The 24,031-nt window shown below is 42.1% G+C and overlaps 1 protein-coding gene across 10 annotated transcripts in view; it reads left to right on the top strand.

Annotated features, from left to right (window-relative positions):
- ELMO1 (engulfment and cell motility 1) overlaps window positions 1–24,031 on the top strand; it is a 526,860-nt gene that overhangs the window by 170,904 nt on the left and 331,925 nt on the right. For all 10 annotated transcript variants that reach the window (XM_087917593.1, XM_087917598.1, XM_087917597.1 and 7 more), the window contains one exon: window positions 2,354–2,404. In XM_087917593.1, coding sequence (XP_087773719.1) covers window positions 2,354–2,404 — 51 coding nt within the window. The remainder of the gene's footprint in view (window positions 1–2,353; window positions 2,405–24,031) is intronic.

Genomic DNA, 24,031 nt, shown 5'->3' with positions numbered 1-24,031 from the left:
AGGAAGGCAAAGGATGGAGGGGGGGGCAGACACCCCCTCCATTTTTTGTCTTCCTGGGCTCCAGGGAAGCCCCCTGGAAGCAGAAATGCCCCCCAAGAGACTTCCCCAAGGGCCAGGAGGCCCCAAAATGGAGCACAGGGGGGTGCTGAATCCCCCCATGCTCTGTTTTTTTCCTTCTTGAGCCCCATGGAAGCCTTCTGGGAGCAAAAATGCCCCCTGAAGCCCAGAAGGCCCAAAAATGGAGGGGGTTGCTGCCGAACAAAAAAGGAGCCATACCCACCCAATTACATGGTCATGCCACCAAGCCATGCCCACCTAGCCATTTCCACAGAACCAGTTGTTACAAATTTGAATCCCACCCCTGCTCTTGTTGGGGGTGTCTGTGGTGGCTCAAGCACTCTGCCAGCAAAAATGGAGCTGCATTTCTGCTAGCAGAGGCACCGTGAGCCAGTCCTTTGCTGTTTCCAGGGTGGCCCTGCAGATCTAAGCACCCTGGAGGCTAGATCCGGCCCCCGGGCCATGAGGCCCTCCTGGCCTAAGGATATAAGCAAGATAGATGTTTACTAATGAACTAAACTAACTCCAGCCTACCCCAATACTCCAAAATAAAGGAAGGGAAGAGAAAACAAATTACTGTTTTTCTTTCAGAATTTGAAGATATCACTTTCATATTAATTGCTGCAAGACATGTTGCTTGATTATTTCTCAAAAACAAGGAGAAAACATTTCACATGACTCTTCATTTTTCTAGGTGTGAATTATGTAATTTAGACCAACATTTTTCAAACAATACAATAATATAATCCTGATCAGTAAAAAAAAAAAAAGAAACATTCCAGATTGAATCATGGAAAAGATTTTTCACATATGGATACCTATGTTGGTACCTATATTGTAATGAAATTATAAAATACTTTGATTGAGTTTTTAAGTCCTTGGTTGCTTAAAAAACCCATTTGATATCCACATACTTTCAGGTCTATATTAATAGTGTTTTTTGCTTAAGAGGCAAATTTTTGGTGTCATATCTCAGTGGCTAGTTTCAGTGGTATTACACATTGCAGTGTTACAGATGCTTAAATGATGGGTTTTGGCAGCCTACAAGTTCCAGAATTATATGACATCAGCATAGAGTTAAGTTTCATAAGGCAATTTACAGACAGCTTTGACATCGGATGCGGAATTTAAACTTGTGCTTGGAAACTAGAAGTTGCTACAAAATAGAAAAACACATGAATTTATATTTAATAGGACTGAAGCTATATCCTTTCATTTTGCTTTTCAAACAAAAATCAAGGCATCTTTCCCCCTATCTTTTCTTTCAAAAGAGAGACTTCACTCTTTACTTACAATCTTATGGATAGATAATGAAACATTGGAATGTATTAATGGTGCTTGTTTCACATATAGTTGTAGTTTCAGAGTAATCAAAATAGTAGGGTAGACCTATTTTCATTCTAATTTGACTCTTTCTAGCATTGATAGAAAAAGTAACTGTTTCACTGTCATGTATCAGATGCAGCCTTTCTATAGAAAATCATCAGTTGATTGTCAGAAAAAGAGCTGCAACTTGGTTCTCTACAGCTGTCCAGTCAATTTAACATGTCTTGGATGGATGGGAGGCAGCATACAATTTCACAAAATACACATTCCCAAAGTACATTTTCTCTTCCTTTTCAAGGCATGATTTTATCATACATTTGCTTGCTCATTTAGAGCACTTTAGCTTTGAAATGATTGTAATTTTATCATCAAGAACAAAGGAAATATGAATCAAATGCAGTGGGATATGTAAGTAGAAAATGCCATGTATTCTAGGTTGAACAGTTCATTTTTATTCTGCTTTAGGTTGTAACCCATCAATTTGTTAGTGTTAAGAGCAAGTTGTACACAAGCACCTTAATCTGAACATTGAGTCAAGGCAACTGGATTACTTTTCTTTTCTTGTTGGTTTGAAACATTTCATTACTTAATCTAAATACTTTATTTGGTTTGAGCAAGTTGGTTAAGGAAACCCATATATATCCTCCAGGATGGTTTCATTCCTCACCTAACCTCAATAGACTTGTTAAAGTGAGTAGGCAGAGAATTGTTGGGATGTAAATGTTCTATCTCCAAATCCATTACCATAGGATTTAATTGAATTAGACAGCATACACTACATTTCTCTTCATTTCATTTTGATTCATGTGGGGAAAAGCAATGGTTATTCTTCATTTTCAGGAGATCAGGTAAGCTGAAGTTCAAACATGCTGTTTTTCTATAATGACTGTACCTTCCAGAAAAAGCTGAAGATGCAGATATGATATGTTAAACTATATTCGGATTTAACATTGGGATTTTCTTTTTTTAGAATCGTAATGAAATTAAAAACGGAGCAATACTTCGATTAACAACATCACCGGTAAGTTGCTGATACATTTGGGTATATCTAATTTCCTTATCTCTCATGCTCTCTCATGATTATTATAATATAGTCCATCCAATATGCTATACTATTAATTTGTGAGAATATATATACATTTGTTTGTGTGTGTGTGTGTGTGTGTGTGTGTGTGTGTGTGTGTGTATAAAAATTAAAGATCAAATTGTATGTGAATATGGCAGGGACAGAAGTTCAGATGCCACTTATTTAAGTAATTTTAACCCCTACTTTGGAACAAATAAAAACTATCAATTGTTTCCTGTTATCAGCCAAAATTCTGTTTCTATGCTTGGGTTCCCCCTCCACCCGCTCTTCTATATAATCTGCCTTTGGATTATAGATTTCCTGTCTGGCCACTCACAGAGGGTCAGTTTAGGTAATCATACCTCTTCAGCCTTTATTCTTAACACTGGTACACCACAGAGTTGCATGTTGAGTCCCTTACTCTATACTCTTTATGTGCATGACTGCATTCCCACTCAAGCTAGTAATACTATTACTAAATTTGCAGATGATACAACAGTGGTGGGACTCATCTCCAGGGGGATGAGTCTGCCTGCGGAGATGAGGTGGATTGGTTGCTTTCGTGGTGTGGAGACAATAATTTGGTCCTCAGAACCAATAAGACCAAGGAGCTTATAGTGGACTATAGAAGGAACAGATCAGACATCCAGCCCTTGCTTATCAATGGAAACCGAGTGGAGCAAGTGGCCAGTTTTAAGTTTCTGAGTGTTACCATAAAAGAGGACCTGACCTGGGGTGCTCACATTGCATCACTGGTCAAAAGGGCCCAGCAGAGATTATCCTACCTGAGATTTCTCAGAAAACAACAAGTGAATGAAGAACTGCTGGTGACTTTCTACTGCTGCAACATAGAGAGTAACTTAATTAACTGCACTTGTGTATGCCAATTGCACAGTAGCAGATGGTTTGCCAATTGCACAGTAGCAGATAGGACAGCACTCCAGAGGGTTAACGTCATTGCTCAGAGGATCATTGGTTGCCTTCTCCCCTCTTTGGGAGAGCTTTATAGCTCCCATTGCCTTAAGAAAGTTCAAAACATTCTCAAAGATCCATCTCATCCTGGGTACCCTTTTTTGAACTATAGCCATCTGGCAGGTGGCATAGGATAATAAAAACAACGACAAATAGGCTGAAAAACAGCTTCTATCCCAGGGCAGTAACCCTACTGAATCGTACTGTATAGTGAAATATTAATGCAATATCAGGGGGTTTCAATTCAATATATAGAATGGGAAGGATGTGTGTTTGTGTTTTTTTCATAGTCATAATGTACATTGAAGATGGTATTTAATTCGTTGTACAAGGTGCAATGACAATAAAATAAACTAAAAAATTAAACTAAACTAAACTATGCAGAATGATTCTAACTTAAAAATTATTTCAGATTTTTTAAAAAAGTTTTATTTGGGTTTTCACACACACAAAATACAAGTAAAACATCTTTTTTGAAAATAGCATGGTCCCGGGTTACACTTCTTTATATAGACACAAACTCAATTTCATGCTCATTTTTGTGTTCTATTCCATATCTTATTACTATTTTGCATTTTCTATATAGTTTTTCCCCTCTTTTAATTTTCTCAACTTTATTTTGATTATCTCATCTCAATTCAAATCATTATGTTTATACTTTTGTCTGTCCTGTTTCAATTTCATATTATCTTTTCTCATTAAACAAATTTTCTCCTGTAGTTACTAATTGAAGTATGACACCTTTATATCTTTTAATTTTATCCATTCAAACTCTTATTTAAGCTTCAATGTATACCTTTAAGATTATAGCATTCAATATAATACATAACTTCCAATCGAATTCTGCTTGGTACATTCTTAAAATACACACTATATTTTTTTAAAAAAAGATTATAAATATATGTAATTAAAACCCTCATTCCATTCCAATTCAGTTCTATCATTAATATTCATTAAAGTCTTAACATCTTTAACATTTCTTTTCAATTAAATATCATACTTCCTTGGGGACACGTATAATCTTTCCCTAATTAATATTTCTCTTCACATATGTTTTATAAATCATTAAATATTCATTTTATTACATTTATTTATTAACGAACATTCCACTAAATTACGATAACTATTTTATCCATCATTTTGATCATACATTGTTTCATAGTTTCTGAAATTATTTCTATTTCTAATATAACAATACTATCTTATGTACCTTTGCAGAATCCCTTTTTCCATTAGATTTTCACCCATTATCTCTAAATAGGCCGTTTCTCTATATCTTGTTTCTGTCCTTTATAACTTCTTTTCCTTTCTTTCTTCCCTCTCTTCTTCTCCCTCCCCTTTTTACCCCCTTGTCTCTCTACTTCTGATTCTCTCTTCTGCATTTCCCTCTTCTGTTGCTTTCTAATTTTATACTTATTTTTCAAACCATTCTTTTTGGGGGTTGTTTTTTCAAATCGTAAACTTTCATTCTCTTCCCCCTTTCCTCCCCCTGCATAAAATTACTTGTTCATTAAAGACGGCTTCTTCCTTGTCCTAGTCTTCTTGTTCTGCAGGCATTTCTTGTTGTTTCTCATAGTTCCAAATCTCCATTTCTAAGAATTGAAATACGAGGCCAAAGGAACCTCTCCCTTCTTGTGCATCTTCTTTGTACTTTTTAAGTTCCATTTTCACTTCTTCTAAAAGTGATGCCATTTTAAACACTTTTAAACAACCACCCGATTGATTTTAGTCATTCAAATGCAGTAACCAACAATCCAGAAGTCCAAATACTCCCAAGTTGTTTCTTCTTACTTCTTTTTTCACTTTCTCTTCCTGGGGTTTTATTATTTTGTTGCTATGTTTCAGTTAAAATGTATCTTTTAGAAGTCTTGTTGAGATTTTACTGTAAGTTCTTTTTAATTCCAGGCAGTCTCCTCCCTTCCAGATCCTGCCCTTTTATTATTTTTCTCTCCTTTCCTATTTTCAAAAGCTTTTAATTATCCAGAAATCTTTATTATCCCTTTGACATTTTATTTTCAGCATTAATGTCAAAGTGGATTTTTTTCCAATTTCTTGCTTAAGTCTCTTAGCTGTCAGTATAGGAAGAGGAGAAAAAAATCCAAATCCTTTCCCTTTTCTCTCCTTCGCAGCTTAGAAATCTTCTTAGGGAACAGTGTTATTGTTTTTTTTAATAGTTTCAATTCCAGGGTACCTTATTTGTTGCTTTTGCTGTTTGACCCGGTCAACCAAAACTTTCTCTTCTTATCTTCCTCCTACACATTCTTTTCTGGCCGAGTTTTTCTTTGGGGTGGCCATTTCTGACCACTGCTGCAACCACCTTCGGGAAAGGGAGTAATGGCCAGCTGAGGAGGAGAGATGCGGCTCTCCTCAACCCTGCAGGCAGTCTCCCCCCTCTTCACCACCTCTAAGGGGTGGCTTAGTCCAGAAACCAGCCAGCTCAGGGAGCTCCAGCAGCGAGCATGGATCGAAACCGTGCAGAGTCGCCGTTTCGGTCTGTCATCAAAGAAGCTCAAACCGGAAGAAAAAAATATTTCAGATCTTGCTGCAAGTTTGAGATTTCCCAAATATTTGCAATAACTGTGAATTTTTAAAGGTTTTTTTTTTTTGTATAAGTAGATTTTGATTGATTTTTAGGTAAGTCTTGCTAAGATAGGTAGTGTCTTTTTAATTTCAATTTCTTCATTGTCTTTGAGACATTTACTTCTAGGTCTTTTAGCTGAATCTTATCTTCCTTGTATCTGAACAGTATTTCTTGTGTCAAAAAACATTTTTGCAATGTTTTTATATCCTTTATCTGCTTTATAGGTGAACTATCTTCATTTTCCAGGGCTCAGATAGCTGCTTAGTTGAAGTACAATTCAATAGTCACCACTGGGAGATTAGAAGAATCATAATAATTGTTCATGGATGGAATTGTTTTCTTCTGTCTTAATTGCAGGTTTAACAAGTCAGTCACTTTTGGGGCCTTATTAACAATTTTATAGCAGTACATAAATAAAAATGAAGCATGGAATTCATACTTTTATTAGAAATTTTCACTTCAATAAAATATAAAAAATTAACAACACAGAAATTACGAAATAGAGAAAGAAGATTTTTTTAAAAAATAAAAAAGAATTGTGCTGTCAAGGTTCCAAGTAACACCCCCAAATAGAATCAAAACTCTGAAGCAGGCATATTCCTCAAAGTATAGATTTATTAGGCACCCCTGGGTTTCCCTCTAGTAAAAATTCATTATTCCCTCCTCCTGCCCCTGCAGACAATCACATGGCCCAATCAAGTCACAGTCCAAGGTTCATCCAGACTCATGGCCCTCCTTCTCACACCTGGTGGGAATGTCCTTGGTTCTCAGAAGAAATATTTTATTTTGGTTACAAAACCCTTGCTATCTCTACCTCCCCCCACCCATTCCCACAGCTCACCCAGACACCATTGTGGCAGCCCTGAAGATGCCAAGGACAGTGGCTCCAGGGCTGACAGGCTACCCCTCTCAGCAGAAGTGGAAATCCTGCAATGAGAGAAGTGAGAGGGGGTTAGTAACATTGCCCTTAACCACCTCTTTGCCCCTTTGGCTTACTAGGGTACTTTTCATGGAACTGCTTCACTAATATGTCATCTTTTACATCCAAGTTTTTAACCCAGGTGGCCTTGGACAAAGGATACCCCTTCCAATGGATCAGGTATTGCAGGCATCCATGGTGCAATCTGGATTTTCTAAACTTCATAGTGAGTCTTGCCCTGCACTACTACAGGTTTAGGGCTGTCCTATACCTCAGTCTCAACTGAGAGCTGGCTGCTGGTTTTAACAGGCTGCTATGAAAGACCGGATGCCCTTTTTCTAGCAGACTTGGAGTCTAAGCTGTACCATTGTTGGGTTAATTATTTTCACTACTGGGAATGGCCCTATGAACTTAGGTCCAAGCTTTTTGCATGGCAATGTTGGCTTTATTGACAGGTATATGCGATCTCCCACCTGGAAGGGAGGTTGGGGGGAGCGGGGCTTGTCTGCCTGCTTTTTATGCAACTTTGCCGCTTCCGCTAGACTCGCTTAGTATTTTCCCAGCCCAACTTTAGCAATTCCATCCATTCTCTCAGGAACATGGACGAGGGCAGCTCTTGGGGCAGCTCAGGCATGGGGACAAATACCATACTGCTGGTGACTAGAAAGGAGTCAACCCAGTACTGTACATTGCATTGTTGTAAGCCACCTCTGCAAAGGGCAGCAATCTGCCCAACTGGATTGCTGATAGTCCACGTAACATCTCAGGTACAGCTCCACCATGGTGTTTGAATGTTCGGCTGCCTCAATTGTACTCGGATGAAAAGCTGAGCTAAGCCCCTGGGTCGATCCTATCGATCTCAAGAATTCTCTCCAGAACTTTGCCGTGAATTGGACCCCCTGGTTAGAGATAACACTGAAGGGCAGTTGGTACACCAGTTTTATAAACATCTTGGCTAGTTTTGTGGCTGAGGGCAACCCTGAACAGGCAGTGAAGTGGGCTTGCTTCGAGAATAGGTCAATCATGTCCAAATGACTGTGTTTCCTCCACTCTCTGGGAGCTTGACTATAAAGTCCATAGCTATTTCCTCCTAGGGCCAGCAGGAGTCTGCCACTTCCTGGAGGGCCCATTCCCCCCCAGCCTCACCTTCATGGTTGCACATGTGGCACAACTTTTTAATGTAATCCTCCACATCAGTCTTCATCTTCAGCCACCAGAACTGTCTCCTGGATAAATGAAAGGTTTTTAGGAATCTAGAGTGGCCAGCCAGCCTGGAGTCATGGCTATGCTGTAGGATCTGGAGCCTCAGGGACATATAGTTTGGACCCTTTCCAAGCTAGTCCATCCCTTAGGGTCTGTTGTCACCAAATCACTGGTCAGTGCAGATTTCAGTGCTGCTGCCATTTGATCACCTCTGGGGTTGTCCCGGCATTTAGCTTGGCCTTTCATGGTGACTTGGGCCACTGGCTGAAAGGAGGGAAAGTTGGCATGAATGACCTCCTGACGGCTGTTAAACTGCAGCTTTCCTGACAAAGCATCCACAAGCAGGTTCTTCTCCCCAGGATGTATTTCAGCTCGAAGTTGAAATGTTTAAAGTACTACGCCCAGCAGACTTGTTTGGGAGAGAACTTTTGAGGGATCTTTAAATTCTCAAGGTTTTGTGATCATTTCAAACCTCAAATGACACTTTACATTCCTCCAGGAAGTGCTGCCATGAGAGGAGAGCCCATCTAACTGTGTAGGCTTCCTTTTCCCACACTGCCCACCATCTCTTGGTGTCTTTGAGTTTTTTGGGCATGTATGTGCAGGGTTGGAGCTGGCCTTGGGGGTTTTGTTGCAAGAGTACCACCGCTACGGCCACATCTCTAGCATTGGTTTGGATGACAAATGGCTATTCAGGGTCAGGGTGCTGAAGGATGGGTTCTTCTGCAAAGAACCTCTTCAGCCTCTTGAACACTTGTTGGCAGTCCAAGGACCAAGCCAGTGATTGGCCCGGCTGTGGCTTTGGCACACCCCCATCCCTCCCCATTTTCACCAGCTCCGTCAAGGGCAAGGCAACCTCAGCAAAGTCTGGAATGAACTGTCTGTAAAAGTTGGTGAACCCCAGGAAACTCTGGAGTTGTTTGTGAGTGTGTGGTGATTTCCAGTCCATCACTTTTATTTTTTCCTGATCCATTTCAGTTCCCTCGTTTGACATTCAGTAGCCCAGGTAGTCTAGGGAAGTCTTGTGAACCTCATATTTTGGCGTGTTACATACAGCTTTGCTGCTAGGAGCTATTTCAATACATGGTGCACCAACTTGATGTGCTCCTCCACCATCTCACTGAATATGATAATGTTATCCAGGCAGATTAAGACCCTCTTGTATAGGTGCTCATGCAGCACCTCATTGATCAGCTGCATGAAGAGGCGGGAGGACTCCCTGCACTTGGAATGGCATGACTTTAAACTGGAAGCTGCCTAATGGGCAGTGGAAGGTGGTTTTCCATTCATCCCCCTCCTTTACCACACCTGGTAGTATGCCTCCCTTAGGTTGAGCTTTGTGAACACCTTGCCCTTTGCCAGGTGATGTAGCCTGTCTACTAAGGGGCAGGAGTCAGGTTAATGTCAAGGTTCCAAGTAATACCCCCAACAGAATCAAAACTCTGAGGCTGGCATATTCCTCAAAGTGTAGATTTATTAGGCATGTCATGTTGGCACACCTGGGGAAACCCAACTCTAAAGTCCCTTGAGTTTCCCCCTACTAAAAATCCTTTTTTCCTCCTCCTGCCCCTGCAGACCCTCACATGGCCCAATCAAGTCACAGTCCAAAGTTCACCTGGACTCATATTCCACCTCCTTACACCTGGTGGGAACGTCCTTGGATCTCAGGAGAAAGAATTTTATTTTGGTTACAAAACCCTGCCTATCTCTACCTTCTCCCTCCCATTCCCACAACTTGTTCAGCCACCGCTGTGGCAGCCCTGAAGACGCCAAGGACAATTGCTTCAGGGCTGACATGTGCCATCTGCTTTTCTTACTACCAAGTAATTATCATCTTAAGCTTTCCCCAATCCTTTCGTCTAAGTTTTAATCCTTTATTCTTTGCTTATTTTAAATCAATATTCAACTATATATAAATAGTAAGAATTGAAATACACAGAAAGATTTTGTGTTTATTTTGTACAATGAAGAGGAAAGGTCAGATTTTGTATTAAAGTATTGAAACATATAATTCAGGAATGCCTAAATTTTTACTACGAACTATAGATTATTACTGACTTAATCAGATTTATTTTGTTGATAGTCAAGTAAGGAAAAGAAATATTCTTGTTTATGAAAGTAGAATAAAAACTAATTATATGGTCAAATGTATGCAAAACTTCAAAGAAATAATCCTAGTACCCTAGCAAGAAATGCTATTGGTGGAGCGGGGGTGAGGGGAATCAATGAAATATACCATAATCACAATTATACAGTAGTTGAAAGAAAATTGGTATAAAATAGTATAATAAAAAGGGAAATTCATTATGTGTATTAATAGTCAGAAAATAAAAAAATAACCACAAATATTTATATTACTGTAGATCTATTTCAAGAAAACATAAATAAAAAATAATTTTGTGTGTGTTTGGGTACACACACACACACACACACACACACACACGTATATGCATGTATGCATGTGTATACATACATACACAAACACAGTGAAAGCTGCAAGAGCAACATTGAAAAAAAGGAACCTTGCTTATAATAAGACCAAAGATTGGCCAATATCATTGGCAAAATTTGCACTATATATGCTTAATGGAAGTTTAATTAACCAAGAACGGGTCCTATACAGTACATACTACATGTTGTACAGCAGAGCAAATTTAAAGTTTCAAAAATGGTTTTTAAGAAAAAAGTTATGAGATCAATGAGATATAACTCATGAGAGGATACTAGCAATGATCCTTAATCTTTAATATATAATAACCTAAGTTGTGCTCTTAAAAAGTGAGAAGGATGTCTGCATTACTGGAAAGTTTTCCCATATTTATTATATATGTTTAGCATTTTTTTATGTTTGTTCAACTGTTAACCATCCAATGATCTTTTTCTACTGTTGTACTTCGTAATTCTAAATAAAATATTTTTTAAAAAATTGAGGGTTTTTTTTTTTGATAGTCCTTATGGGAACAGTGCTCTGGGGCACAATGTCTTTCCTGTTATTTTGGTAAAGAAGTTATAGTATAGCCATCGTACACTTTCCTCCAGTAATATCACAAGAAAATAATTCAGTGTAGTCCGGTCCATGCCTACTCAGAAGCGCCTCCTTCAGAGTTCAGAACGTTTCACCTAGGTAACTGGATTTGGTTTTGCAACTCAGAAAAATGTGATAGCTAATAGGAATTGGGATTGATTGACTTTTCAAAATCAAGTGTTTCTCTGCATACTCATGCTGAGGCATTATCATTTAAATGTTTGGCTGAACTGGATAATGTCTATTAAAAAATTACATATGTCTGTTGAGTTTTAAGAAATAGGAATAAAGCTGTATTTGCTGTAGATTAGGAAGAATCATCAGACAGCTAATAGCTATATATTACAATATAGTGTCATTGGTTCAGTGCACACCCAGCAATCTTTGATAGACTATAAAGAGTTTACTCATGAGACTCAAAATATGCATGCAGTTGCTGGAAGCCATTCATTACTTTTAAAATAACTTCCTTTTCTATATCGGGGCCAAACTTGGCTTATATCAAAATGAAAGCATCATTGCATAATTTAATGTAATATTTCTGGCATTTGAGCAAAATATCCTACCCTCAATAAGTTTAAATAACATAATAAAATATAGCATATTAAAAATCATTCTTATGTATCACATGAATTGAAAATTTTGCTATGCGTATTATTTTTCCTTCTGCATTTTGAGATCACTTGGTGCTGTACAGGAATGTTGCATTGATAGCACCACCATATATTGTAACAAATTGATACAGTAGTCAAGTCTTACTGCTGGTCAATATTCCAAGAATGTTGTTTAACCATGGATGAACAGTGTGCTACTATGCAGTGTTTACTTGGTTTTCAAGGCCTTTTCTTCCACAGGAATAACTAAGTCAATAATCATAACTTCAACCATAGTTTACACAAAAATCAGGATTTTTTAAACAAACTAAGGAGGAAACAAGATAAATCCTATTTGGGGATATTTTTTATGTATAGGAATGGTTAGCATGTTAAATAATGTGCTCAAATCTTTGTTCCTTTAAATAGACCTGCTTGGATTTTTTCAGGTTTTCTACAAACAGGGTTATTGGAAATAAAAACTACAGAAGAAGTTGATCTGTAAAGAGAAGCTAACAATGAAATAAATGTTTATTGCAAATATTTATAGGTGATTTTATTGGAGGACTTTGGGTGAAATGATAGCATGAATCAGATCCCTTTGGTTCGTTGACAGTATAATTTGATAAATTAGACACCACATTATCACTTGTCTTTTTGGTTGTGATGGATTAGCCACATGGCTGCAACCCATAAAAATAGCAGGGTAACATACTATAAAGTATACTGTTGCATTTAATTACACTATATCACAAGATAGTGTTGAAGATACACATTTGAAGCATACTCCAAAGCATTCTGAAACTTCCTTTATTCTTTAAATAGTTAAGTTAGATCAGGGATCTCAAACTCAAGGCCCAGGGGCCAGATCTGACCTGTAGGGTGCTTAGATCTGGCCCATGGGTCTACCCTGGAAACAAGGAAGGACTGGCCCACAGTGCTTCTGCCAGCAAAAACAGAGCATGTGAGGGTCACAGCTGGCCCTCCTGAGCTCTGTTTTTGCTGACAGAGGATTGCAGGAGGCTGTCACAGCCAAAAACGGAGCTCAGGAGCCCATTTTCACTGGCAGAGCCCTCAGGCCACTACAGGCACCCCAATACTTCAAGATGGCCACACTTATCCTGGACATGCCCACCCCAGCCCCCCAAGGTCAAACACAACCCTGATGTGGCCCTCAATGAAATTTTAGGAAATATTTAAAAAGCAGAATATTATACCTCTCTGAATGAGAAAAGGAGAAACATGCTCTTGGAAAGCAGCCCCCCACCTTTGTTAATAGCCCCAGAAAGACTGGGCCATCCTATCTAGAAGACAAAAGGCCTCCAGCTCCAGGGTGATGGAATTAAGACATGACCCTCCAGGATATAAAAGGATTAGCCCTCTATCCATCTAGCAGCAGAGCTCACCACATGGCACCTGGGGATATTACATCACCCAGCACAGTTCAACCAGGCTTAATTTAGACAAATTTCTAGGATTTGCACATGACCCCTACAGCAACCAATAGGATACATTTCTTGAACAGGAACAGGAAGCTCTAGGGCAAGGCCCAAGAGAGGGTATAAATAACACTCACTATCTATTCCATATGTTCAGCTGCACCACGACCATGTGCTTAATGGTTCTACTCCATAAACCATCCTTCCAAGCACCTCCATGTTTCCAGTGTCTTTCTCCCCACTTGGGACTGAGCCTAGTTTGCATTTCAAATTCCAAGAGTTTTCTGGGAGAAGCTGCTGGCTGCTTGTGAAGAGGCAAAGGGTGAGTACAAAGGAGAAAAGCAGTTTGAATTGCTTCCATTGCATTTCAAATTCCAAGAGGTTGGTGGGAGGAGCTGCTGGCTGCTTGTGAAGAGGCAGAGGATGAGTACAAAGGAGAAAGATAGCTAATACCTAACGGCGCGTGAATCATATAACTATAAACCTAAAATAGCAATAAAACATTTAGGGTAATGATTGAGATTGTGATTTTATTTTATTTCAAAATGGCTGGCTTAGTAAGTGTAATACTTGCTTAACAGCTGTCTTTCACAGTACTCTTTTCAAATTTGGATACTGTCCTCTTTGTAAAAAAATTACCAGTCTACATGGACAGATTACCTATCTAGAATCTCTAATCTGTGCTCTCTAAGCAGAAATTAGGCGCCCAATCCAGCCATCTATTGAGCTGCCATGCCACCAGCCCCCACTACCACAAAGATCCTACAGGAAAAGGGCAATATGGACAACTATGGGATCTGGCATGGTGAGAGCTGTGGACCATAAACACAAAATATTTGCTGTGTCCCAGCATAACAGATACAGTGCCCTAGCTGACCTTAATAGGGACACTAAAGTGACAGGTCAAGGTAGTTGTGATAACAATAACTCAAATAAGCTGGGGATCATGGTCCTAGAAGAAGAACTTACTTTGGAAAGTGTGAATAAGGTATTACGCACCAGTCACACAAGAAGAGCAAGGCATCCAAAAAGAGAAGCCACCTTCTGGTTGGGGACTCAATTGTAAGGGATGTAAATTTAGGAAAGGATACGGAGGTTTTGAAAGAGGCCAGGGGTCTGCCAGGTGCTACTGCCAGCAGAGACAAAAGGCGCATTCTTAAGATAGTCAAGAATGCCAGTAAGAACTGTTGATGCTAGGATACATCTTGGTACAAATGATGTGTCCCAGAAGAATGTACTTTCTGTTCAGAAAGACTTCCACAGCTTGGGGTATGAACTTAGTAATATGGTCTGTAGGCTTATCTTTACAGAGGTTCTACCAATATGCAAGGAACAAAAAGGGAAAGGACAGCGTGTAGCGGAGTTTAATGTGTGGCTAAAGGAGTGGTGTAAAAGGGAAGGTTTTGGTTTTATTAGTCATGATGTCTGCAGCTGATCCAATGAAAAACTGTACAAAAGAAATGGTTTGCATCCATCAGAGAAAGGGACTGAGTTACTTGGCGTTAAATTCACAGATTTCCTGGATAAACATTTAAAATGAACAGCGGGGACAGAGAATTAATGGATACAAAACATTTCTGTCCCCAGGAACCCAAAATTAATAAGGATACCAGAGCATGCAAAATAGATGTTTGTGCAGGTAAGATTATTAACCTTGATGCCAACCAAAACCAAGCATTTAACAGTGAGTGCCACATCATGTGCATTAATCAAACAGGTGGCAAGAAAGTAGGGGCAGGCAGGCACAGCACAGGTTATGTAGTCAGTAATCACAGTGTCAAACATAAAGATCTCAAGTGCCTATATACAAATGCACCACGTCTGGGAGAAAAACAGAGTGAACTCGAACTACAAATAGATGAAGGTAGATATGATATAGTTGGAATAACAGAAACTTGGTGGGATGAAACCCATGACTGGAATATACTGGTAGAAGGATACAAACTATTCAAAAAAAAAAACAAACCCCATAAAAGAGGAGGTGGAGTTGCACTGTTTGTAAAGGACCACTATATTGCTACAGAAATGCATGAAACCAAATATGAAAACCTCCTAGAATGCTTATGGGTCAATATAAAAGAAAAAAAGAATGACATGGCCATAAATGTATATTATAGGCCACCCAATCAAGCAGAAAAAATAGATGTCCTTTTTGCCAACCAACTAACAAACATATGCAGGAAACACACAACAATAGTAATGGGAGACTTCAATTACCCTGATATCAATTGGAAAACTTAATTCTGCACCGTGATAAATCAAACAAGTTCCTACCCAGCTGACAACTTTGTTGTCCAAATTAGAGGAACAGCCATACTGGACAGCCAAACTGTGAAACTAGAGGGACAGCCATACTGGACTTAATTCTTACAGAGAAGAAGCGATAGAGGGAGTTGAAACTGCACGAACCTTGGGTGAGAGTGACCATGTCATACTAGAATTCAACATAACACAAACACAAGCAACAGAACATAATGATACCATAGTCTTGGATTTTAGAAGAGCTGATTTCAATAAAGTCAGAGAGAACTTGGGAAAGATTCCATGGATGAAAATCCTAAAGGGGAAATCAACTCACGAATCTTGGGAAACTCTGAAAAGTATGATCACAGAAGCCCAAGACCAGCACAATGCCACCGAGATAGACAAACAAGAAATGTAAGATTAAACCAGTATGGCTGCACAAAGATCTCTCTGGAAAATTGAAAGAAAAAAAGGACAAGTACAAAAAATGGAAAGAAGGACATACAACTAAGTTAGAATATCAGCAGATAGCCAGAATCTGCAAAGATGAAGTCAGGATAGCAAAGGCTCAGAATGAGCAAAGACTTGCACAAAAGTCAAAGATAATAAAAAAGTTTCTTCCAATATATAAAAAGAAAAAAATCAAGGAAACAGTCAGTCCACTAAAGAGAGAAGATGGCAAGGAAGTAACAGGCAACAGAGAGAAAGGAGAGAAAGCAGATTCTTTGCATTGGTCTTCATACAAAAAGAAACTATAGTTCAACCTACCAAAAACCACCTGTCAGAAATGGTGTAGGGTCTCCTGCTTGGGTGGGGGGTTAGACTAGATGACCTACAAGGTATTAAGTATGGGAAATAAGAGGCTGAACCAGGGCTTAGTGCAACAAGGTTTATTTACAAGGACTGAACGTGCTTGCTCAGCCTGGAACTGGCTCGCAGCGAACAGCGAAAGGGCTGGACCCAGCAGCCTGCTTTTATAGCAGGCTGCTGGGGAAACCCAGCCAATGAGAAGGGGCAGCCGCCCTGCAGCGTGAACGGACCTGGGTGGGAACTTCTTCAAGGTCCAGGGACATAACACCCCTTCCCCCAGATGCGAACACGCATAGTCCTTGAGGTATACGGGAGGTTTGTGCTGACGTCCAGAGCGGCGCAACTCTGGTGTGCTGTTTGGTGGATCAGAGTCCGTCGGTGACTGTTGGCTCGATGATGAGTCCCGAGTACCACCCTCGGTCGGAGCAGGCCCGGGGCTAGAAGGGCTGGATGCTGGGAGTGTCCTCACGCCGTCTGGCTCGGATGGGTTGGACGCTAGGTCGCCGCAGTCAGCATTTGGATTCTCTGGTCCGGCTGAAGGTGTTAGCAGGTCATCGGGGTAGAAGTTGCTGTGTGGTAGTTGCAGCGGACTCTCACCGGTCTGTGCCCACGAGTCGCGGCTGACGAGGGTGCCCTGGCGTCTCCGAAGCTGGTCCAGATGTCGCCTCCAGACCCGGCCATCTTCCAGCTTAACCCGGTATGATCTGGGTCCTGTGATGGCTACGATTTCTCCGGGATCCACAATGGGTCGCCAGCGAAGTTTCTCGCGAACACGGGTTCCTGCAAGACAAAATGCCTACTCCCCGATGTGGAAGCGAGAGGAGAGTCAGGGCAGTAATGTGGGTGAAGCCTGTCCAATACAGTTCGCAGGCGTCTGCCCATCAGAAGCTCGGCCGGGGACTTGTTGGTTACCGTGCAAGGGGTTGAATGCTGGCTTAACAGGAAACAGGATAGTTTGTGGTGCCAGTCATCCTTGTTGAACCTGGCCAGGGCTTCTTTAGTGGTCCTAACAGCTCTCTCTGCCAGCCCGTTACTGGCAGGATGAAAGGGGGCCGTGAAGATGTGACGAATGCCCAGGTTGGCCGTAAAACGACTGAATTCGGTTGACGCGAATTGGGGACCATTGTCGGAAACAATGGAGTCTGGTAGACCGTGCGTAACGAACAGGCGAGTCAATGCCTTGATGACTGCTTGTGAAGTGGTCGTGGATAGTTGTGCCACATCAATCCACTTTGAGTAAGAGTCTACGACCACGAGGAACATTTTGCCATGCAATGGGCCCGCGAGATCGATGTGAATCCTGGACCAGGGTGCGTTGGCACTTTCCCACTTGGTGGGGGTGGCAATTGGAGGAGATGGACGGGAAACCTGGCAGGGATGGCAGGAGCTTACCCATTTGTTGATGTCCTCGTCGAGGCCGGGCCACCAAATGTAGCTTCGCGCCAACGCCTTCATTCTGACGATGCCCGGGTGGCCCTCGTGCAACGCCTCCAGCACTCGGGTGCGCAGAGATGTCGGGATGACCACTCGAGTGCCCCACAGCAGGCAGCCCTGTAAGCTCGACAGTTCCTGTGAGCGGGTCTTAAATGGAGTGAATTTAGCTTCAATGTCACTGCCCGGCCACCCCCTCCTCACCCAGTCCAGTACCTGGGCGATCGTTTTGTCCGCTTTGGATTTATAGGCAATATCAAGGGCAGTGATTGGGAGGTCCAGTTGGGTGACTTCAAAAATGGCGTTGACCGGGGCAGGGTCTTCAGCTGGGGCAGGCAGGGGGCAGCGGCTGAGAGCATCTGCGTGGGACAATGTTTTACCTGGGCGGTGCACGAGTCTATACGAGTATGCTGCTAGGAAAAGGGTCCATCTGGTCATTCTGGGGACAGTATTTGAGGGGTCTGCTTGTCACCTGCTAGTAACCCTAAGAGCGGTTTGTGGTCCGTGACTAGCTCGAAAAAGTGGCCAAAGAGAAATTCGTGAAATTTCTTCACCGCTGCAACAGCTGCCAAGGCTTCTTTATCGATCTGACTGTAATTGCGCTCTGTTGCAGAGAGCGTCCTGGAAAAAAAGCGATAGGGGCCTCGGAGCCGTTGGGGAGCCTGTGGCTTAAGACTGCCCCAATTCCGAAGGGAGATGCGTCTGCTGCCAGTACTAATGGAAAGTTGGGGTCAAACTGGATAAGCACTGCCTCTGATGTGAGTAGCGACTTGACTGCGCGGAAAGCGGAGTCTTCTTTGTGTCCCCAATGCCAAACCGTTTTTTATCCAGAAGTCTATGGAGGGGTTCTGCCACAGAGGCTTTATGGGGCAGGAACGACGCAAAAGTTCAAGAGCCCCAAAAAGGCCTGCAGTTCCGCTTTGGAGGTTGGAGTGGGTGCCTCGTGTATTGCCTTAACCTTGGACTCCAGGGGGTGAATGCCTGAGGCGTCAATTTTATAACCCAGAAAGTCCATCTGTCTAGTGGCAATGGCACATTTTTCTTTTTTTAACTTGAGGCCATGCTGCCTGAACTCTCCAGGACTGCTCGAACTCTCTGGAAGAGTTGGGGTCTGTTCCTGGCCGAGACTAAGATGTCATCGAAGTAGGGTACTACTCCAGGAAGGCCCTGTAAAATCCGCTCCATGAGGGATTGAAAAATGCCTGGGGCAACACTTACGCCAAACTGGAGACGCTTGCACCGGAAGGCACCCCTGTGGGTGACAATGGTCTGAAGTTCTGCCGCTTGGTCATCAACAGGGAACTGTTGATATGCTTGAGACATGTCCAATTTGGCAAAGATAGTGCCAGGTTCAAAAGTATGTAATAAATGCTGAATGACAGGTACTGGGTAAGCGCTAACTTGCAAGAATTTATTGATTGTGGTCTTGTAGTCTGAGCAAATTCTCAGGCTACCATCTTTTTGAGGGGTGTGACGATGGGCGTCTCCCATTTGGCGAAGTCTGTAGGCTCCAGGATCCCTTGTTTTAGTAATTTATCTAATTCAAGGTCTAATTTAGGCCGAATGGCGAATGGAACTCTACGAGGTTTTAACCGAATTGGGACTGCCTGGGGATCGACTGAAAATGAGATAGGGGTGCCGTTATAACACCCTAACTCATCACTGAATACATCTGCGTAATCAGCAAACAGGGAGTCTGTGTCAGAGGTTGAGGTAGCATGGACTCCTGTTAGCCCTAAACCGAGGTGGGGAAACCAATCAAGTCCCAAAAGTGTAGGGAGGTTGCCGCTCACTACCACTAGAGGTAGGTGGCCCTTAAAGGTTTTAAAATTAACAAAAAACTTGCCTCTGCCGATTACAGGAATGGTCTTCCCCTGGTAGTCCTTTAGGCTAAGCTGACACTTCTGGAGTCGGTTTCTTGATAGGCTGGGTTGAAGCTCCTTGAGGGTGTTCCAGGAAATAATGGAGAGCGCTGACCCCGTGTCAACCTCCATGTTGCAAGGTTTACCTTCTAACAAGACGGAAAGAGAGATTTTACTAATAGAATAGCAAGTGTGATTAGCGCGGAGGTGTGTGCGACAGTTTAATACTTGCCTTTGGGGCCCGGCATGTGCAAATGAAGATGCCCTTTGTGCTGCGTTGTGTGAGGCTTGGCATACTCTTGCAATGTGCCCCTTCTTATGGCAGTTGTTGCAAGTGGCTCCTTTGAATTTGCATGTGGTCCTCAGGTGAGGTCCACCACAGGAAAGGCACAGGGTGATGTGCTTGGATGGCCCGGTGTTATCTTGTCTGGTTCCTACCTGTGGGCGCCTGGCGTTTGTGAGGCGGTGAATGTCGGCCTCGTCATTTGGGTCTTCCTCGTTGACCACCTCTTCTGAGTGGACGGGAACTGCTGTTTGCTTGGTGACAGGACCTTGGATCTCGGTGGCTGAATGAGATGCCAGCTCCTCTGCCAGGGCTTCCTCGATGGCTTGAGCGAGGTTAAGGTCTTTTTGGCGAGCAGCCGCCTTTGTAGGTGCAGGTCCTTGACCCCGCAGACCAGCTGGTCTAGGAGCATGTCATCAAGATAGGTGCCAAACCCACAATGGAGTGCTGCAGTCCTGAGAGCAGCCATGTACTGATTGATGCTCTCTTTGTCCCCTGCTTCCTCATTCTGAAGGTGAAACGTCCTGGCAATCTGTGAAGGTCTAGGAGAATAGTGGTTAGTAAGGATTTCTAACAGTTCTGTCCAGGGGACATTCTTTAACTCACGTGGAGCCACAAGAGCTGTGGCAGTATCGAAGACGATGGCTCCACAGTAGGTCAGGAAATATGCTTTCTTTCGGTGTTCCCTGCATCAGCCAATCCGATGGCGCCGATGTAATGATTAAACCGATTCTTGTATGATTCCCACTTCTCCTCATCCGGCTTGAACGCTGGGAAGGCTGGATTGGAGTTCATGTTGTGGGTCTACTGGTTAACCTGTTGGGGAAAATGCTCTCTCTGGGTAGCAGTAGAGGTTTAGTGCCTGTGCTAGGCAAGTGCTCTCTCTCTGGGGTAGCAGTAGAGGTTTAGTGCCTGTGCTAGGCAAGTGACTTCAGCTCTGGGGAAATTTCGCAATTCCCTTCTCTCTCTGGGGATCAGAAGGTGTTTAGACTGCAATGGTCATTGGCAGCGTTTTTGAAATTCGCGCCTGTGTGGGTGTTAGCGATTTCGTAATACAACGCTGTGTTGTATTTGAATGTGACTCAGCTGACAGCTGTTTGAATTTCGCGCCTAAACGGCACGAGCGGCTGCGGCTCGCAGCGCCACACTTCCTCTGTAGCTTATGCTAACGAGCGGCTACAGGCGCTTCTCACTTTCACTAGCTTGTTTGCTGGTCGCTTTCTCTCTGGGTTGCGGATCAGCGCTCGTTCTCATTTCGGGCTGATCGCTCTCTGGGTTGCGATCAGCGTTGTCTTATTTTGGCTGATCGCTCTCTCTGGGCTGCGGATCAGCGCTTTAGTGATTCAGCGTTCGTTCTCATTTCGGGCTGATCGCTCTTCTGGGTTGCGGTCAGCGCTTTGCCCTTATTTTGGCTGATCGCTCTCTCTGGGCTGCGGATCAGCGTTTTAGTGATTCAGCGTTGCAGCTTGCCTCTGGTAGCCATCCCACCTCGTCGCCAGTATTAAGTATGGGAAATAAGAGGCTGAACCAGGGCTTAGTGCAACAAGGTTTATTTACAAGGACTGAACGTGCTTGCTCAGCCTGGAACTGGCTCGCAGCGAACAGCGAGTGGGCTGGACCCAGCAGCCTGCTTTTATAGCAGGCTGCTGGGGAAACCCAGCCAATGAGAAGGGGCAGCCGCCCCTGCAGCGTGAACGGACCTGGGTGGGAACTTCTTCAAGGTCCAGGGACATAACACAAGGTCCCTTCCAACTCTGATTATCTGTTATCTATCTGTTATCTGTTAGATGGACATTTCTTCCAACACCTTTCTCCTTTTCTATCCCTTTTTGGATGCTCAAATGCAAAATGGGAGACATTTCTCCTTTTGATTTGTTTTGCTTTTAGTTTGTTTTGGTAGCCCTCTGCCAGCAAAACCAGAGCTCAGGGACATACAGCCCCCCCCCCCCAGGCCCTGTCTTTGACCTGAATGGCCTCCTGAAGCCCTCTGCCAGACCCAATTTCAGCCTGGATGGGCTCCTGATGCTGTTTGCCATACTGTTTTTGGCCTGGACGGCCTCCTGAAACCCTTTCCCAGTCCTGTTTTTGGACTAGACAGCCTCCCGAAGCCCTCTGCCAGCCACATTTTTGGCCTAGACAGCCTCCTGAAACCCATTGCCACTCTAAAACATTTCTCCTTTTGTTTTGTTTTGCTTTTACTTTGTTTTTTTAGCTCTCTGCCAATGAAAATAGAGCCTATGAGGGCTGCATGCAGTCCCCCTGAGCTCCGTTTTCACTGGCGGAGAATTGCAGGGGGCTGTGCAGGCCAAAAATGGGGCTCTGTTTTTGCTGGCAGGGGCACTGTGAGCTGGTCCTTTGCCCTTTCCATACCTACCCTGTGGGCCAGAATTAAGCACCCACAGGTGCTGGATCTGATCCGTGGGCCTTGAGTTTGACACCCCTGTTTTAGAGTCTGTACACATCCTTCCAGGAATATATACCTATGCAAGGGTCCTCTTTGTAGTCTTCCATTCAGCATACAAAACCATCATTCCAGACATTCTTTTAACTAAACTAAACCAGTTAGCAGTACCTGAACACACTTGTAAGTGGATCATAAACTTCCTAACAGACAGGAAGCAACAGGTTAAGCTAGGCAGAATCACATCTGATACCTGTATAATTAGCACAGCCCCACCCCAAGGTTGTGTGCTTTCCCCACTTCTCTTCTCCCTATATATAAATGACTGCACCTCATATGATCCATTTGTTAAAATACTGAAATTTGCAGATGATACAACAGTGATTGGTCTCATTCGAGAAAACAATGAATCCACATACAGACAGGAGGTTGTACAACTTGCTTCGTGGTGTAACCAAAACAATCTGGAACTGAACACACTCAAAGCCGTAGAAATGGTGGTAGACTTTAGAAGAAACCCTCCCATACTACCACTTCTTACAATACTAGACAACACATTATCAATAGAGACCTTCAAATTTATAGGTTCTATCTTATCACAAGACCTAAAATGGACACCTAACATCAAAAACGTCAAAAAAAAGCACAATAAAGAATGTTCTTTCTGAGCCAACTCAGAAAGCTCAAACTGCCCAAGGAGCTGCTGATACAGTTCTACAGAGGAATTATTGAGTCTCTCATCTGCACCTCTATAACTGTCTGGTTTGGTTCTGCAACCCAACAGGACAGACACAGACTTCAGAGGATAATTAGGACTGCAGAAAAAACAATTACTACTAACTTCCTTCAATTGAGGACCTGTAGACTGCACAAGTAAAAAAAAGGGCTCTGAAAATGTTTACAGACCCCTCACATCCTGAACACAAACTGTTTCAACTCCTACCCTCAAAACGACGCTATAGAGCACTAACTAGACACAAGGATATTTTTTCCTGAACACCATCACTCTGCTGAACAAATAATTCCCTCAACACTGTTCAGCTATTTACAAAGTCTGCACTACTATTACTATTAATCTTCTCATCACCCATCCTCTCCACTTGGGATTGTATGACTAACTTTGTCGCTTGTATCCTTATGATTTATATTGACTGTTTCCTAGTATGATTTGATTTTTTATTGTACCCTATAACTATTAAGTTTTGTACCTTATGATTCTTGACTCTTGATGAATGTATCTATTCTTTTATGCACACTGAGAGCATTTGCACCAAAACAAATTCCTTGTGTGTCCAATCACACTTGGCCAATAAAGAATTCTATCTATATAATCTGCTTTGTTACAAAAGTTTAGGTGTTATATATCCAAGACTCTTTATAAATAGAGAAATCCAATTCTTGGAACATATTTAACCACAACCTATTTCTAATTCTTTCAAAGAACTAGTTTACTACTGTATGGTAAATTATATTTAAGCAGTATGAAATTACCAATGGAAATACTGTGTATAGTTTAACATTTCTTATGGAGTCTGTTTAATCTGCAATGTTTTCATTTTTGAACAACTCAGATTTTTAATTTTTAATTCTATGGAATGTATTTAATACTTTTTAGCATGTGAATTTATTTTTTTACTGAATAGGATATTTTTTAGATTTCTTTTACATTACACAAGTTTATTTTTATAAGATGTTTAATAATACTAAAGTTTTTTAGCCTATATGAAAGCTTTCTCCAAGGTGCTCAAAGCTGATTTTATCAGAGTACTAGAGACTATCATGGAATGAGAGTATCAGGTTTCTGTCAGATGACCTAATT

This window comes from Pseudonaja textilis, chromosome Z, assembly GCF_049901715.1.
Source record: "Pseudonaja textilis isolate UNSWEBS1 chromosome Z, rPseTex1.2, whole genome shotgun sequence".
Taxonomy (NCBI): domain Eukaryota; kingdom Metazoa; phylum Chordata; class Lepidosauria; order Squamata; family Elapidae; genus Pseudonaja; species Pseudonaja textilis.
Note: the sequence above shows the minus strand (reverse complement) of the source record. Positions and strands in the feature narration are given on the sequence as shown.